Source organism: Zonotrichia albicollis, chromosome 2 (assembly GCF_047830755.1).
Source record: "Zonotrichia albicollis isolate bZonAlb1 chromosome 2, bZonAlb1.hap1, whole genome shotgun sequence".
Taxonomy (NCBI): Eukaryota; Metazoa; Chordata; class Aves; order Passeriformes; family Passerellidae; genus Zonotrichia; species Zonotrichia albicollis.
Window position 1 is genome coordinate 13686224 of NC_133820.1, and position 16904 is coordinate 13703127.

The window sequence follows — 16904 nt, forward strand, 5'->3', positions numbered from 1 at the left end:
GGGCTTCTGAAAAGAAAAAAAAAAAAAAATAACACCCAAACCAACTTATCTGGCCAGTTTTTGTGCTTAGGGGATCCAGGCTATTCTCAATATTTGGAATTAATTCTGGATGGTGACTGCTTGAAGGAAAAGAAAACCTAAAGAGCAAGTAAATGAGAGAGGAAAATCTGAACTCCACTAGCCTCTGCTGTTAAAACAAAAACTATGCAGCAGCTCTGCATTCCTCTGAAATATGTTAGTAATAATCATCCTGTGTTTGAAGGGAATGCAATCCCAAAAACTCCTTGGAGGGCCATTCATTAGTAGCATGTGGATGAGGTTCGGAGAACGGATTGTCAGGAAAAAAATGACACATTTAATAATTTCCCATCTTCCAGCAGAGTCACTAATCATATCTTCAAACATCTGGATCTGGGAAGGAGTTCATTCAGTAGCACATTAATTTGAAAAGCAAATTGAGGGAATGGCTGAACTCTGGGTTTGGCTCCGTTTGCTGCAGCCCATACGAGGCAAAGATGACATCCAAAAACCAATGTCAGGCAATTTTTTTTCCAGATTGCTCCTGTAGGCTGGAAGCAGCCAGAGTCAAATCCTCCTTTTAGGCTTCCTTCTTCTCCTAGTGTGTGCTGCTGCTGAGGATCTGGAATGCCAAGGAGGCTGTGGCTGTGCTTGGCAAGCCCAAACTGAAATTGCAAATGCTGAATTCTGCCAGGGGCGGGGTGTGCCACACCTGGGAAAGCAAAATCTGACCTTTAACAGCGAGTTCAGGTTTACCAAAACATTATTGAACACTCTGGGAAGAAAGAATGACCAGGGCACATGGAAAATCCTGTCAGGGACACCCTCCCTGCAGTGGTGACATCTGCATGCGGATGCGACTGCTGACCTGTTCAGAATAAACTCAGTTATTTTCACATTTCCACCAGACTGTTTGAAATACTTCGTAAACCAGCATGGAGCTGATGCCACCACAGCCACAATCACCTCTGGAAAAACAGTTTTCCACTTTAGAGCAGCAGGATGGATCATCCTGTGGCTGCCAGTTTGATCCATGTACGACTGGAGTTTTAAATGAAGAGACAAATCACGTTCACTGAATTACCCACCACATCCTTCCAAAAGGAAAAAAAAAATCCCTCAGCCAAATGGGATACTAAGAGCAGTTGTGTAGATTAAAGATAAATTACTGTAAACTTTAAAAACAGAAGAAAAATGGGAGCCACGCATAGGAATTTATGAAAGCAGATAAATCCCAAGAAGCAGAAAATAATGAGTAATGCTTGGGCAGCAGAGGGAACAGTGCAGGGTCATGGTTGGAATACCAAGTAATGGGAATTATTAAACCAGATGTAAAGTGCACAAAGTCCCTCTGGGGAGCAGTGTGAGAGCTCCCCCAGCATCCATCAGCAAATGTCTCAGGAACATGAGCAGTGAAAGGTTGGCAGGGTTGTTGTACCATTCTATAAAGCAATCTGATGATGAAGTGTCACCTGATGCAGAAATCCAACGAGAAACATCTTACACCTAATAAGGGTATTAAGGGGGAAAAAAAAATAATAACCAACTCTAAACTAGGATAACCATTTGCTTTTTTTTAAAGAGGAAAAAAAATCCCAAACTGAAGCCCTGAAGCGGCTGAACTCAGAGTGAGGCAGCACAAGGAATAAAACAAAGGAAACAGTGAGGGGAATGAGTTAGGAGGGACAGAACAAGAACATCAATCTAGGAGGGAAATGCAGATGTGAATATTTGCCCAAGGTGTGCTGGCAGCAAAGAGAGTTTCCTGCTTGAAACATTTGATTGGCTTCCAGCTCCAGGAAAACACTTGTGGCGTTTGAAGCTGTGTTATTTATTTCCAGAGCCCCTTTCATACTCACAGTGTTTGCCCTGAAATGTGGCCACACAAACAAGGAGGCCCTGCCCGAGGATCCTGCACTCTAAAATACAGGACAAAGTTCCAGTACAGACAAAAAATCTTTGTGCCCTCAGAGAAACCCCTTTGTTTTTACCATTTTAAGGGGGATTTTGGGCATCCCATGTGTTGCAACATCCCTGCTCTTCCCATAGGAACTTGAACAGGGTTCAGGTGTCTGTGCCAGTGTCCCCACCAAACCCTTCTGCTGCTCCCTGGAACTCACCCTATGTTTTTGCAGGGTTATTTAATGGAAAAGCTCAGTTCCACCATCTCTGGTGTTGGGTCTGCCTCTGCTTTGCCAGCACTCAAACCTCCTGGCACAGCAGCACCAGATTTTGAGAGGTCTGAAAAGAAAATAGGAGTTTGCTGGGCACTGTCAGGGGCTGTGCCCATGGTATGCCAGGGCAGCTAAACTGAGATCTGCTGCCAGTGTGGAGCCAGGAAATCCATTTCTTGCAGGGGCTGTGCCCATGGCATGCCAGGGCAGCTAAACCAGGACCTGCTGTCAGTGTGGAACCAAGAAATCCATTTCTTGCAGGGGCTGTGCCCATGGCATGCCAGGACAGCTAAACCAGGTTCTGTTGCCAGTGTGGAGCCAAGAAATCCATTTCTTGTAAGGGCAGTGCCCATGGTAGGCCAGGGCAGCTAAACCAGGACCTGCTGCCAGTGTGGAGCCAAGAAATCCATTTCTTGCAGTGCTGCCCTTCTGTGCAGCCTGGGAACTCCCAGCCATGCGCCCGGGACCCTGCTGCAGCCTTTGTCCAGCCTCTGGACAAAGGCTGCAGCAGCCTCTGTCAGTGTGGAGCCAAGAAATCCATTTCTTGTAGGGACTGTGCCCTTGGTATGCCAGGGCAGCTAAACCAGGACCTGCTGCCACTGTGGAACCAAGAAATCCATTTCTTGCAGGAGCCGTGCTCATGGCATGCCAGGGCATCTAAACTGAGATCTGCTGCCAGTGTGGAGCCAAGAAATCAATTTCTTGTAGGGGCAGTGCCCATGGTAGGCCAGGGCAGCTAAACCAGGTTCTGCTGCCAGTGTGGAACCAAGAAATCCATTTCTTGCAGGGGCAGTGCCCATGGCATGCCAGGACAGTTAAACTGGGATCCGCTGCCAGTGTGGAACCAAGAAATCCATTTCTTGCAGGGGCAGTGCCCATGGTAGGCCAGGGCAGATAAACCAGGACCTGCTGCCAGTGTGGAACCAAGAAATCCATTTCTTGCAGTGCTACCCTTCCATGCAGCCTGGGAGCTCCCAGCCACACGCCCGGGACCCTGCTGGAGCCTTTTAAAACATCCCTGTGTGACAGCCCAGAGCCTTTCCCAGCTTCCCTGTGAAAGCAGGAGCCAGGCAGAGCCCTGGAACACCCAGTCACTCACAGAGGGCACATGCAGAGGAAAAAGCCACAGCACCCTCCCCTGGGGCTGCAGCAGAGGCCACCAAGAAGCCTGAGCCTGTCTGGGCACTGGGTTTGCCTCACTGCCATTGCTGAGGTTTCCCTTTCAGCATCAAACAGGGCAGCTGAGCACGGAGCCAGATGGAAGCTGAGCTCACTCGCTGTCTCACTCACTGTCCCCCAGCCAAGGTCAGACTCTCCCCAGATTGCTAAAAAAATCAGCAGGCACAAAATCCTCCCCCGTCCCCAGAGAAATACTGCTTAATCCAGATAATTAGGAAGGAAAGCTGAACGCTGAAACCCTCAGTGGTTTTCACATCTTTTCAAACACTGTCTTAACTGCAGAGCTAAAAGAGGGATAAAAAAAAAATCAGTGAGAGAGGAGGAAAGCCAAAAGCAGTCCCACAGCACAGGGAAGAACTTTGTTATAGTTAGTGATCCATGACAGCATTAATTTCTCTTCAGGAAGACTGAGTGCAGCAAAGCATTTTGAACTGAAGGAAAATGTGCTCATTAAACCAGCACAAAGACCTAGTTCTGAAAGGCCAGGCCACATTCCAAACATCACCTGTTACATGGCCTGTGCTGAAATGTAAGGATCATTTCCTGGAACGGGACCATTTAGATTTTAGAATGAATCACCAGATCATAAAAGCACAGAATGGTTTGGGTTGGAAGGGATCTTGGAGATCATCTCATTCCAGCCCCTGCCATGGCAGGGACACCTTCCACTGTCCCAGTTTGCTCCAAACCCTGTCCAACCTGGCCTTGGACAATTCCAGGGATGGGCCAGCATAACTAGAGAGCATCATCCACAATTACAGAACACTCAGAAATAGTAAAACTGTGGCACAGAGACAATGATTAATATTTTTAGAACAGAATCTTTGAGTAACCACTCCAAGACTTTCAACTCACAGAGATGAATTGCACTTAAAAAATACAAATGTCTTTATATTTTCTGGGTGTGTTTACATACTTACACACACACTCCTCATAATTTCCCATCCTCCCATAAAGAATTCCATGTAGAAATGTAGGAGTGGAAGGAACACCAGCAAGAATGAGGCAAAAAGCTGATACCTAAAAGAGATTTGAAACCCCAAATGGCAGTGACTTGGTGATCGCCATGGAGGGAGGGCTTTTGAACGTCCTGCAGGATCATGGAATGATGGAATATCCTGAGTGGGGATAAACCCGCAGGGATCCCCCAGTGCCAGCCCTGCCCTGCCCAGACCCCCCAAAATCCCACCCTGGTCATCCCTGGCAGCTCCTGGAGCTGTGGCAGCCTCGGGGCCGTGCCCATTCCCTGGGCAGTGCCAGCACCCTCTGGGCAAGAGCCTTGCCCTGAAACCCAACCTAAATCCCTCCTGGGTGCTGTCCCTGTGCCAGAGAGCAGAAATTGAGCTGCAGACCGTTTTAGGTGTTAATTTTCTACACAGGCACCTCATCCTAAAATGGAAGAATTGACACTTCCAGAAAGACCTGTCAGTTTTGTAAGAGCCTGATTTTCTTTGGGAGATAAACTGGGATTGAAGGGATGTTTAAATATGTTGGGATGTGCAATGGCTAGGAGAGGAAGCAGCCCAGAGAGGTGGCCCATGTGCTCCAGACTGTGGGAAACCTCAGTGAGCCTTCCAGAACCACAAGGAAATGGATGAACATGAAGGAGAGGGATTTCTTTATATGGGCAAAATTCACAGAATTCCAGAATCCCTGGGTTGGGAGAGACCTCCAAGGCCATCGAGTCCAGCCCAGCCCCAACTGAACCCTGGCCCCCAGTGCCACATCCAGGCTTTGTTAAACACACCCAGGGATGGGGACTCCACCCCCTCCCCGGGCAGCCATTCCAGAACTTTCTCACCCTGGCTGGAAAAACCTTTTCCCTGCTCTCCAGCCTGTATTTCCCTTGGTGCAGCTCGAGGCTGTGTGCTCTGGGTGTGTCAGTGACAGAGAAAAAGGGACAGGACAAGGGGAATGGTTTTAAAATGACAGAGAGCAGGTTTAGATTCCAGTTCTCAATCATATTTATAAAAAGGAATTTCTGCCATTGCCCTCTTGTTTTGAACGCAATTTGTGCAGCCAGCTCAGTCCATGATTCCCTAATTTACAATAAATAACTGCATAGGAGAGTAAGAGGATGGAGTTTCCAGAGGAATGATCCAAGGCCACACAAGAGAAGAACCAGCTTCAAAGGCTGGGCATTATCTTCTAGAGAATCCTGAGATAAAGGCCTGGCACTGAATCAGAAATATTTGTGGTTGGATTAAATATTTAGAGAGGCTGCACAACTCTTGTTACAGCACAGCCTCCTGCCAAAATATCCTTGTTCACAGAGGATCCAGAATAGCTCAGGGAGGATTACATGGCTGCTGAATTTATCAGATATCTGATTCCCCTCTCTGTCCGTGTCTTTAAATAAATTGTCTTTGTTTGGGCGCTTCACAAAAAAAAAAAAAAATCAAAGAGTTTTTTTAATTTTACCCTTTAAAATCAACCTTGATGATTACAGAGGAAAAAAACCACCACGGAATAAAATAAATCGCAATAAACCAGATAATTTGTCAAGATATGAGAGAAGCGCTTCCAAATAATCTGGAAAAAATCTCAAAATCACAGAATCCTCAGGGTTGGAAGAGCCCTTCAGGATCAAGCAGTCCCGACCCCAATCCCTGTCCCCAAGGCCACATCCAGACTCTTCCTGAACATTCCCAGGGACTCCAACACCAATCTGGGCAGCTCATCCCAAGGCCTGACCACTCTTCCATGGAAATTTTCTTTCCCAATCTCCAACTTGAACCTCCCCTGGTGCAATTTGAGGCCATTTCCTCTCCTCTCCAAAATTCTTCTTTCAAAAGAATTTTGTCCATTTCAAAATACTTTTGCTGCCTTGAGCTTTTCTTTTGCAGTTAGAAATTTTAAAGCAGGGTTTGTGAAGAATGCAACCGTAAGTGACCCAGAGAAGAAGGAAGACAAAACTTAAGACTCTTCAAATTTTATATGAATAATAATAATGTGGTGCTATGAATCCATAGAAAGGGGCAGGACAGGTAATTTTGTAGGGGGTTATTTAAAGTTAATTGAAAGGAAGAGGAAGGAGGGTGTTAGGACATAGGTTGGACAAACTTAGGAGTCTTAATTTCAAAAAAATTTATATAAATTTAAAAAATTTTATATAAACAATGATGTGGTGTTATGAATCAATAGAAAGGGGCAGAATAGGTAATTTTGTAGGGGGCTATTTAAAGATAATTGGGAGGAAGAGGAAGGAGGGTGTTAGGACATAGGTTGGACAAACTTAGGACTCTTCAAATCTTATATAAATATTAATGGATCTATAGAAAGGGGCAGGATAGGTAATTTTGTAGGGGGCTATTTAAAGTTAATTGGGAGGAAGAGGAAGGAAGGTGTTAGGACATAGGTTGGACAAACTTAAGAGTCTTCATTTAAAAAAAATATTTAAATTTAAAAAATTTTATATAAATAATAATGTGGTGTTATGAATCAGTAGAAAGGGGCAGGATAGGTAATTTTGTAGGGGGCTATTTAAAGTTAATTGGGAGGAAAAGGAAGGAGGGTGTTAGGACATAGGTTGGACAAACTTAGGAGTCTTCATTTAAAAAAAATTTATTTAAATTTAAAAAATTTTATATAAATAATAATGTGGTGTTATGAATCAACAGAAAGGGGCAGGATAGGTAATTTTGTAGGGGGTTATTTAAAGATAATTAGGAGGAAGAGGAAGGAGGGTGTTAGGACATAGGTTGGACAAACTTAGGAGTCTTCATTTCAAAAAAATTTATATAAATTTAAAAAATTTTATATAAATAATAATGTGGTGTTATGAATCAGTAGAAAGGGGCAGAATAGGTAATTTTGTAGGGGATTATTTAAAGATAATTGGGAGGAAGAGGAAGTAGGGTGTTAGGACATTGGTTGGACAAACTTAGGACTCCTCAAATTTTATATAAAAAATAATAATGTGGTGTTATGAATCAATAGAAAGAGGCAGGATAGGTAATTTTGTAGGGGATTACTTAATTGGAAGGAAGAGGAAGGAGAGTGTTAGGACATAGGCTGGACAAACTTAGGACTCTTCAAATTTTATATAAATATTAATGGATCTATAGAAAGGGGCAGGATAGGTAATTTTGTAGGGGGTTATTTAAAGTGAATTGGGAGGAAGAGGAAGGAAGGTGTTAGGACATAGGTTTCAGGAATCTGAAAGGTTTTTTCCAACATCAATAATTCTGTGATTCCCTGAGGGAGAAAAGCGCTTTGGCTTGCAAACAAACCTCCCCAGGAAGAGGCCATGACTCTGAAAAACATGAATTTTTAAAGAATTTTATTTTCCTTGTGTTCCCAGTGCTGGTGAAAGGCCAAGTGACCACCAAGTACTACCGGCTGCTGTCCAAGCAGGGAGGCTGGGTGTGGGTGCAGAGCTACGCCACCATCGTGCACAACAGCCGTTCGTCACGGCCTCACTGCATAGTGAGTGTCAATTATGTCCTTACGTAAGTCCAAACACTTTGTACCATTACCTGCTCTCACTGATTGACTCATTGATGATTAAATCTGCTGAGCTTTCTTGGCTTGTGTCTTCTGGTGTCGTTCTCTGTTTGTGCGATCTCATCTCTTTAGCTGAGAGAAAACCCTGTTGTGTTAATTATTATCATTATTATCTAGACTTTCATCGTGTCCAGGGAAAGGCAGTGGAGGTGGTGAAGGGGCTGGGAAACATCTCATGAAGGAGCTGGGAAGGGGCTCAGCCTGGAGCAAAGGAGGCTCAGGGGGACCCTGCACAGCTCCTGACAGGAGGGGCAGTGAGGGGGGTCAGGCAATGGCCTTAATTTTGTCAGGACAGGTTCAGATTGGAGATTAGAAAGGTTTTTTTCCTTGTAAAGAGCAGGCCTTGGGATTAGCTGCCCAGTGAGGTTTGGAGTCATTTTCTCTGGAATTCTTCAGGAGGAGTCTGGATGGGGCCCTTGGGGTGATGCTGGTGGTGCTGGGTGATGCTGGGACTCAATGAGTTGAAGATCTCTTCCAAAGTTGAGTATTCTGTGAGTTTTTGATCCAAACCAACCTTGCAGCTTGTGTGGTTTAGTCACAGCACACGCTGCTGGCAGGGGAGGAACATTGCTCCTTTTCCTTTCCTCAGGGCAGAGACCAATTCCTGGCTGGGCAGGAGACAGATTGATTAATTAATCTCTGTCCTTCCATGATTCCAAACCACAGAAAACCAGGGATGGCTGAGGGAAGATGATACAGCTCAGGCTCAGAGAGAGGGGACACTTCATCCAAAGGTGTTTATGTGGTTCCCAGTGGAATTTTTTAATAGACTTGCTTGGGAATGAGGTCACCCCATAAGATTCTCTGCCTCCTGACATCCCCAGGCTCAGTGAAAATCTTGGAAGAGTGAAAATTCGAGCCTTGTGAACGCTAACATGTATTTTTACAGGAGTTAGTTTGGATTTTCCTGTGTTTTTTAATTTACTGGGCTGTTCTTTTGCAGAGATATTGAGTACAAGGAACTTCAGTTGTCACTGGACCAGGTTACCATTTCCAAGTCACAGTTTTCATGCAGAAACTCAGTACCTACCTCGCAGGAAACAAGGAAAATAGTAAAACCCAAAAGTAATAAAATGAAGGCAAAACTCAGAACAACACCTTACCCACCACAGGTAAATTTTCCAGCAATATTTAATTAACAGTTGTTCTCACAGAGTGCCTGGGACAGTGTAGAGATAATCCAGGACTGAATTTGCTATAAAACAGACTATAGGATTGTCCACCCCAGAAAATCCCTCATAAAAATTAAAATAAATAATTAAAATAAAATTAGATCCTTTTTCCTTGGGGTGGAAAGTACAGGTAGCCCAAACCAGCTCTGGCAAGTGATGCAAAACCTTTGGGATACGGAGTGTGTGAAGCACTTCAACCATGACATCCTTTCTTGGCAAAAAGAAGAAAATCCTGTACTTGGAATTGTGCTGTGAAAATCTGGGCTGGTGTAGAATCTGTCATTTACTGTTGGTGTGTGGAGTTCTTGATGTCAGGAGGAATTTCTTTCTGGAAAAGGAGCTCAGGCCTTGGCAGGGGCTGCCCAGGGAGCTTTGCAGTGCCCATCCCTGCAGGTGTCCCCTGGAGGTGGCACTGAGTGCTCTGGGCTGGGCACAAGGTGGGCACAGCTGGCACTGCATGGGCTGGCAGGGCTTTTCCAAACTTAATCCTATGATTCTGTAAAACTGACCTGCCAAAATTATCAAATCAAAGCAGGTTTTTTTGTTCCCATGTGAGGGCAAAGTCGCAAAGAGAGGAAATTCAAACGCACCGCTCAGTCTGTCCCTTGAGCCAGCCAGGCCCAGCTCTGGGTGCCTGTCTGCCATGCCCTGCACTTTCCTACAGAAGTTCCTCCTTTAACTCTCTTCCCTGCTCTTTTCCCCCCCTTTCCCCAGCAATACAGCTCGTTCCAAGCAGACAAACTGGACTGCAGCCAGGTGGGGAGCTGGCGCTCCAGCCCCGCCGCCAGCGCCGCCGCCCTGCAGGAACAGAACTTCCATTCAGAGAGCAGCGAGCTCCTGTACGCCCCGCCCTACAGCCTGCCCTTCTCCTACCACTATGGACACTTCCCTGTGGATTCCCACGTCTTCAGTGGCAAGAAGCAAATGCTGCCTGCAAAATTCGGGCAGGCCCAGGGGGCGCCCTGCGAGGTGGCGCGGTTCTTCCTGGGCGCGCTGCAGAGCAATGGCGAGTGCCAGTGGCACTACGCCAACCCCCTGGTCCCCAGCAGCCAGTCACCCTCCAAAAGCCTTCCTGAGCAGCCAGTGAACATCATCAGGCACAACCTTGCACAGAGTTATGAAGGTGGGTGTCGCTCTGAGCCAGCAGGAAAAGCTGGGCCGCGCCGTGGATGGGGAGGATTTGTGCTCGCGGTTTGGAAAATGGTTTTGGTGCCTCGGATGCCTCCCTCAGTTTGAGAAGGACATTGGGGTTCTGCAATGAATCCAGAGGGGCCAACGAGGCTGGAGAGGGGCTGGGAGAACAAACCCTGTGAGGAAGCCCTGAGGGAGCTGGGGGTGCTCGGCCTGGAGAAAAGGAGACTCAGGGAGAGAGAGGGGCCCTCAGCCCTGTCTGTCCCTGTGTCCGTCCCTGTCTCTGTCCCTGTGTGTGTCCCTGCCTGTCCCTGTGTCTGTCCCTGTGTCTGTCCCTGTGTCTGTCCCTGGCTGTCCCAGGAGCAGGGAGCTCATTCTGTCCCTGCACTGCTGAGGGCACACCTGGAGTCTGTGCCCAGCTCTGGCCCCTCAGTTTGGGAAGGACCTTGGGACACTGAGCACATCCAGAGGGGCCAGCGAGGCTGGAGAGGGGCTGGGAACACAAACCCTGTGAGGAAGCCCTGAGGGAGCTGGGGGTGCTCGGCCTGGAGAAAAGGAGACTCAGGGCTGCCCCCATCGCTCTGCACAGCTCCTGAAAGGGGCCTGTGCTCACCTGGGGCTGGGCTCTGTCTGCAGCAGCACTGACACACCCAGAGCACACAGCCTCGAGCTGCACCAAGGGAAATACAGGCTGGAGAGCAGGGAAAAGGTTTTTGCAGCAAGGGTGAGAAAGTTCTGGAATGGCTGCCCGGGGAGGGGGTGGAGTCCCCATCCCTGGGTGTGTTTAACAAAGCCTGGATGTGGCACTGGGGGCCAGGGTTCAGTTGGGGCTGGGCTGGACTCAGTGGCCTTGGAGGTCTCTTCCAACCCAGGGATTCTGTAATTCTCGGAATTCTGTGAGTGGCTCCCTAGAGCAGAGGCTAGCCAAGATTAGGAGAATAAGAGCAGGTATCCATTAAAGGCCCCACAGATACACCCGGGGCCCTCAGAAGCCTCCAGAGGCCTCACCCAAGCTGGACAATGCTCACCAGAGTTTCACACAATTATCAGTTTGGTCATTTACATACCAGGGGTTAATTCTGCAATGACAGCTTCAGGTAATGAAGGCATTCACCCCCAGTTTGCTCCCCCCAATTCACTTTTGTTTGTATTTTCAGGGCCTGAGGCTGTGGGGTGTCCTTGGGCCTCAGGCCTGGGAGGATTGTTTGCTCTGACCAAAATGTGGAGACAGTAACTAACACTTTATAAGGAGTTTACAGTTATGCACTAATGCAATACAGGATTGGGAAAATAGAAAAACTGAAATCCTGAGTCTTCAGTTTAGGAAGGACAGAAAATCAGAGGCAGTGAAGTTTAACAATCATTACATTTATGGTATTCCCAATGTTCCTTCTTCCCATTTCCATCAGCACTGGACTGGGAATATTATCAAAGCTTCAGCTGACAAAATGCTCTCACAAAAATCACTTTTAGAGCAGCACAGTGATACCTCCTCCTTCTGTACTGGCACATTTTACCCTCATGTTTTACACTCTCAGAGTTATTTAAGTGGAATTTCTCAGGTAAGTCACAGCTGAAGCCAGATTGAAACTTGACCTCCACATTAATTTTTGATAATTTTAACACAAATGAAAATAAACACCATCTCCTTCCATAAAAATTGAAGATTGTCCTTTCTCAGCATGAAGCCACCCTGAATGTCTTTACCTTACAGAGTGATAATTCTACTTTACTTGATAATAATTCTGAATTTGAAAATGTCTCCCACCACCTGCATTTTTTTACTGTGCAGATGGTCAGGGGTGGAAATTAGAAATTCTTTGAGGAAAGGCATTGACTTCTCTGTAAGAAATAACTCTGTAAGACTTCTCTACAAGAAATAACCTTGAAAAATTATAACACAACCAAATCTAAAGCTGCTCAAAATACCCTCTAATCACAGAATCAGGGAATAATTAGTGTTGGAAGGGAATTCTGGGGATCATCTTGTCCAACCTGCTTATTTCCAGTGTGTTCAACCAGAACAGGGCTCTTGCAGTGGTTTTGGCAGAGATTTCTCTCTCATTTTAAGCACTCCTGATCTCGCAGCTGCCCCGACTCCAAACTGAAACTGAACCCAGTTGTGACGGGCAAGGAACAATGTTAATCAGCTAAAGAAACAAAAATATTTGGCCAAACCAGACTATGGCTATTGAGGCTAATTTGGGATGGTGTCAAGTGTCTGTAACTCAATTAATAGCATTAATTACTCCCCTGACCCAGCTTCCCCTTCAAGCCAAACACGACTCTGAATTTAATTGTTTTCATGAATGAGCATTGGAAGTTCTGCTGAGATTTCAGGTTGCTGCTGAATCTCGCTGGATTTCCCTCCTGTTCCCTGCTTTACTTAAAATAATTGTGAGAATTATCAAAAACCTGTCACAAAAACACGCAAAAAAAATTAAATAAATAAAACACCACCACATCTGAGTTTATTCAATCTTATTAAATATAGGAGTTCTTGTGTGATTGAAGGTGTATCTGAAAGTGTCAGAGAACACCAACAAGTGCAGAATTCAGCTCAGCTGCTGCAGAACTCCCAGGAAATCCTTCATTTAAACTCCTTTAAGCAGAATTCCACTTAATCACTTCCCAATCCTTGGTTCCCATCCAAGTCTCTCTGCATTCATAATTTTCATTAATTAAAAATCACTGATGAGGGCTGAGGTACTGCTGTGCAGTCAGATGGAAACCTTCATTTCTTGGAATGGAGGAAGCAGTAGTGGAAATTTAAAATAAATAAATTAATTAAAAATAAATTATTTTAAATATTAAAATAAATTTTAAAATTTAAAAAAATTAGGTATTCTCCAGGGTTGATTGTTCTCCATTTTAGGTAGGCTCTTGGGTACCAGAGTCAAGAATTTATTCACTTACGGGTGTAGATATCCAAGATCCAAAGGAAATATTAAATATAAATATATTTAAATAGAAATATGTTAAAGCTGAGCCTGCTGCATCAGACAGAAGATGGAATCAGACCCCAAATGTGCTCCCCACAGAGGAACAAATAATTTCTGCCTGGGGTTTTGTCCTTCTCTGGATGGTTTGACCTCACCCGTGGTGGAGCTCACCTCAGTGCCAGCAGCATTTTATTTCACTTTTCTGTGGTTAGAAATGAGCCAGAGGGAAGCTCTTCTCACAGCCCAGGGCAGGTTAAATCCTCTCCTCAGTTTGTGCTCCTCTAATTTGCTGCTTCCTTTGGTGGCTCCTGGGCACTGTGGGGGAAAAGGAGGAGTTTTAGACTAAAAATAGGAAATGGTTTTGTCCTTTCTGAAGATGTTGTGGGGGAAAAAAAGGAAAAAAGAAAAACAAACCGAAATAAACGAAAAAACCACCATCACCACCAATAAAAACCCCATGCTCCAAAAAACCCAGAAAAACTCCAAACCCCCTCAAAAACCACACACAAAAACAAAGCAAAAAAACACCCACAAAAACCCTCAAAAGGACAAAATACCCCAAAAAAACAACAAAAAAGCCCAAAACTCTAAAAAACCCCACAAATTCCCTGCAAAAACCTACATATTTTGAGGATAATGATAAAGACTTAAGTAAATCCTGCCTATCCCCAGTAAATCTGCAGGAATAGGGTAAAAAAAACCCCAAATCCCAATAAAAAAGGGATTTTTTACTGCAAGGAACTGCTGCTGTTTTTCAATCTCATCCCACATCACCATTTCCCCACCAGGAGGAAAATGGAGCTGCAATTCCAGCAGTTGTTATTTCTGGTTCTGCTTCCACTGAAGGTTTTGGTGCTGAAGTTGGGAAATTTGGGTTCTTTTTTGGTTGGGAGATTTGGGTTCTTTTCTGAGCATTTTGATGCGTTTTGTTGGATATTTATTATGGATATTTATTGGGGATTGGATGAAAGTTGGCTTGCTGCAATTAATTCTCTGCAAAGGCGCTTTGAGTAGTATTAAAAATATACTTTTTTTAAAGGAAATACATATTTCCTTTGTGTTGAGGAAAAAAAATATGGGTCAAAATATATAATATAAATATAATATAAATATAAATTTATATAATAAATAATAAAATATAAATAATATAAATAAATAATATATTTATATAATATAAATATAAATAAATGATATAAATATAATATAAAATAAATAATATAAATATGGGTCAAACTCAGGCCTGGGCAAAAGGGGAAAAGAAAACAGAGCTTCCCCTACAGACAGGATTTCCACCCAATTTTTCCTGCCTCATTTCAAAGGCGCTGTTGCACTTTTGCTGAATTCTGAACTTTCGGAAGCCACTTTTTTTGGGTTTTTTTTTTGGTTTTTTGTTGGTTTTTTTGGGTTTTTTTTGCATCTGATCCCCCCTTAGGTTGTCAAGGGCTGCTTTTTTCCAGTGGCTCGCTGGAGAACTGACAGCCAGGGAGCTTCAAAGCAGGGAGGATCTGCTTAGCATCATCCTCTCTTGGATGCAAAGGCAAAGCCAGGGCTGACATCTGGCAGCCGGCTTGGAGGCTCGGGCCGTCCCACAGCACACCCAGGGCAGCAGCTGCCAAAATCCCCGTGGGCCAAAGACGTTTTTCTCCATGGAAAATTGCTCCTCTTGGAGAGATCAGAGGTTGGAGGATGACGGTGCCAAGCCATCAAAGCTCGGAGGGAGCACGTAGCAGATACGGCTGCCTGCAAATCAGATGTTCTCTGCTTCAGGGTCTGGTTTTGAAGATTCTTTTCCACTTTTTCCCAGCTGGCCCAGTCATCATAAAAAGAAATAAAAATAATTTCAGTGAAGGCAACTGTGTTTTTAGTCAGGAGTTTCCTTTTTTTTAGCCTTGGAATTGCTGCTGGTCACTCAGTGGTGCTGTTGGGCCTCCGGAGCCACCTGTGTGAAGCCACCAGCCAGGCCAAAACTCAGGAAATGAGGAAAAAGAGACTGAGAAAATGTGTGAAAACACTCCCCAGGTTTAGCCAGCGCCTACTGGAAGGAAGAAATGGCATTTTGCAAAGGGAATTCCCCATGAGACAAAGAGACATTTTGTCTCACCTTTGTTTTTGGAGGGAAAATAACGGAGAACAATCAGCTCCAACAATGCCTGGGGTGATTTGAAATTAGGGTTCAAACCAGGACAAGAACAGACTGAGATAATCTAAAAAAATATCATTTCATGGGCAGGGGTTGTACTAAGACCTGCTCTTTCTCTGCCTTGTTTGATAAAAATGAGGGAGAAGGATTTTTTACAGGGGCAGGGAGTGACAGGACAAAGGAAAATTATTTTAAACTGCCCCAGCAGCATTGGAAATCACAAAATTAAAGGTGACAAGGCAGAAGCCAGCTGGTGGCTGTGATGCCCCAGCTTCTTCCAAGTTCTCTTTGGCTTCAAGAAATGGAGAAAGACAATATTTTGTTCAGAGATTAACGAAGAGCCATAAAGTGAAACTATTCCAAAGTGTAGGAGGACAAATCCATCCGTCTTGTGGACACCTTAAAGCCAGAACACCTGACCATAATAAGGTTATGATTATTTATTATTATTATTTATTATTTATGTGTCAGTAGTTCTCAGCATCTATATTTACTTCACAACACAACCACCAAATGTGGAGTTAAAATCAGAGCGCTGCACAAATCCACTGGTTGGATTTGTGATCTGGAAGGGCCATTTTTCACCAGCTGCTGAGAACTCAGCTTCCTCCAGCTTCTCCTTCTTGTGACAAAATGTATACACAGAAAAGGGAAAGAATAACTTGAAAGGTTGTTGTTTCTAGGAGGGGGGAAGAAGAAATTGGAACCAGATTCCTGTTTAAATTCTGGTGTTAATTATGTGGCGCAACTCCCTCTGAAATTAATGGAGCTCTGCATATAAAAAAAAGAAAATAAAAGGTACAATTGAGCTATTTCTGCTTCCTCTGTTATCCATGAAGGTTTTGCCAGTCTATTACAGCACAGGGAATATTTAATTATTAATGGCCGTGGTTACATCAGCAACCAATAGAGGGGAACTCCAAAAGTTTTAAGATGTTGTATAAAATTGTTAGAAAAACAGAAAATCCATTTTAAAAAAGGCACTTAAGTGTCCAGGGCTTCCAGTGAACCTCGCACAAAACAAGAGTTTGGGTCTAACATGAGAAATTTTCTCAGTGTGTCATTTTCCCTTTAACATAAAACTTTCAAATGTGCCTTGGAGGAGCTGTTTAACTCACAAACTGTTCATAGGACAGTGCAAAAAATTATTACTCATATGGTACAGGAGAAAACCAGGGGCCTTTTCTCTCACTGCTTGTAGACAGGGGTGTACAGAAAGGAAAAGCTTCATAAGGCAAGCAGAGAATGGTAAAAATAACTCAAATTGCTCCAAGAGTTCAGTTGTCATGCAGAGACTGAGGAAAAGAAAGACTGCTCGATATATTTTAGAGGAAAAGCTGGAATAGACATCCCAGGCTCACACTGTTGAAAAATGAAATATCTGGCTTCTAATTCTCTAAAAATACCCAATTTTTTCTCCCCCATTCAACGTTGTAACCTGCATTTTTATCATTATCTACCTTTATTACATGGGAATATCTTAAAATATTCAGAGATATATTCTTAAAATATGCAGAGCTCCAGCATTGCTGAAGAAGTGTTTGTGTTATTTTTCAAGAGATGTTTTAATTTCTGATGTCAGCTTTCCAAAGAGAAAAAGCAAAGCCTTTAACATGACCCATTCTGGGCATCACAAGGAGAT

The 16904-nt window shown here is 44.3% G+C and overlaps 1 protein-coding gene across 1 annotated transcript in view; it reads left to right on the forward strand.

Moving 5' to 3' along the window:
• Positions 1 to 16904, forward strand: part of SIM2 (SIM bHLH transcription factor 2) — a 73611-nt gene that overhangs the window by 51931 nt on the left and 4776 nt on the right. Inside the window, exons 8-10 of the mRNA XM_074533901.1 lie at positions 7675 to 7822; positions 8821 to 8989; positions 9764 to 10172. Coding sequence (XP_074390002.1) covers positions 7675 to 7822; positions 8821 to 8989; positions 9764 to 10172 — 726 coding nt within the window. The remainder of the gene's footprint in view (positions 1 to 7674; positions 7823 to 8820; positions 8990 to 9763; positions 10173 to 16904) is intronic.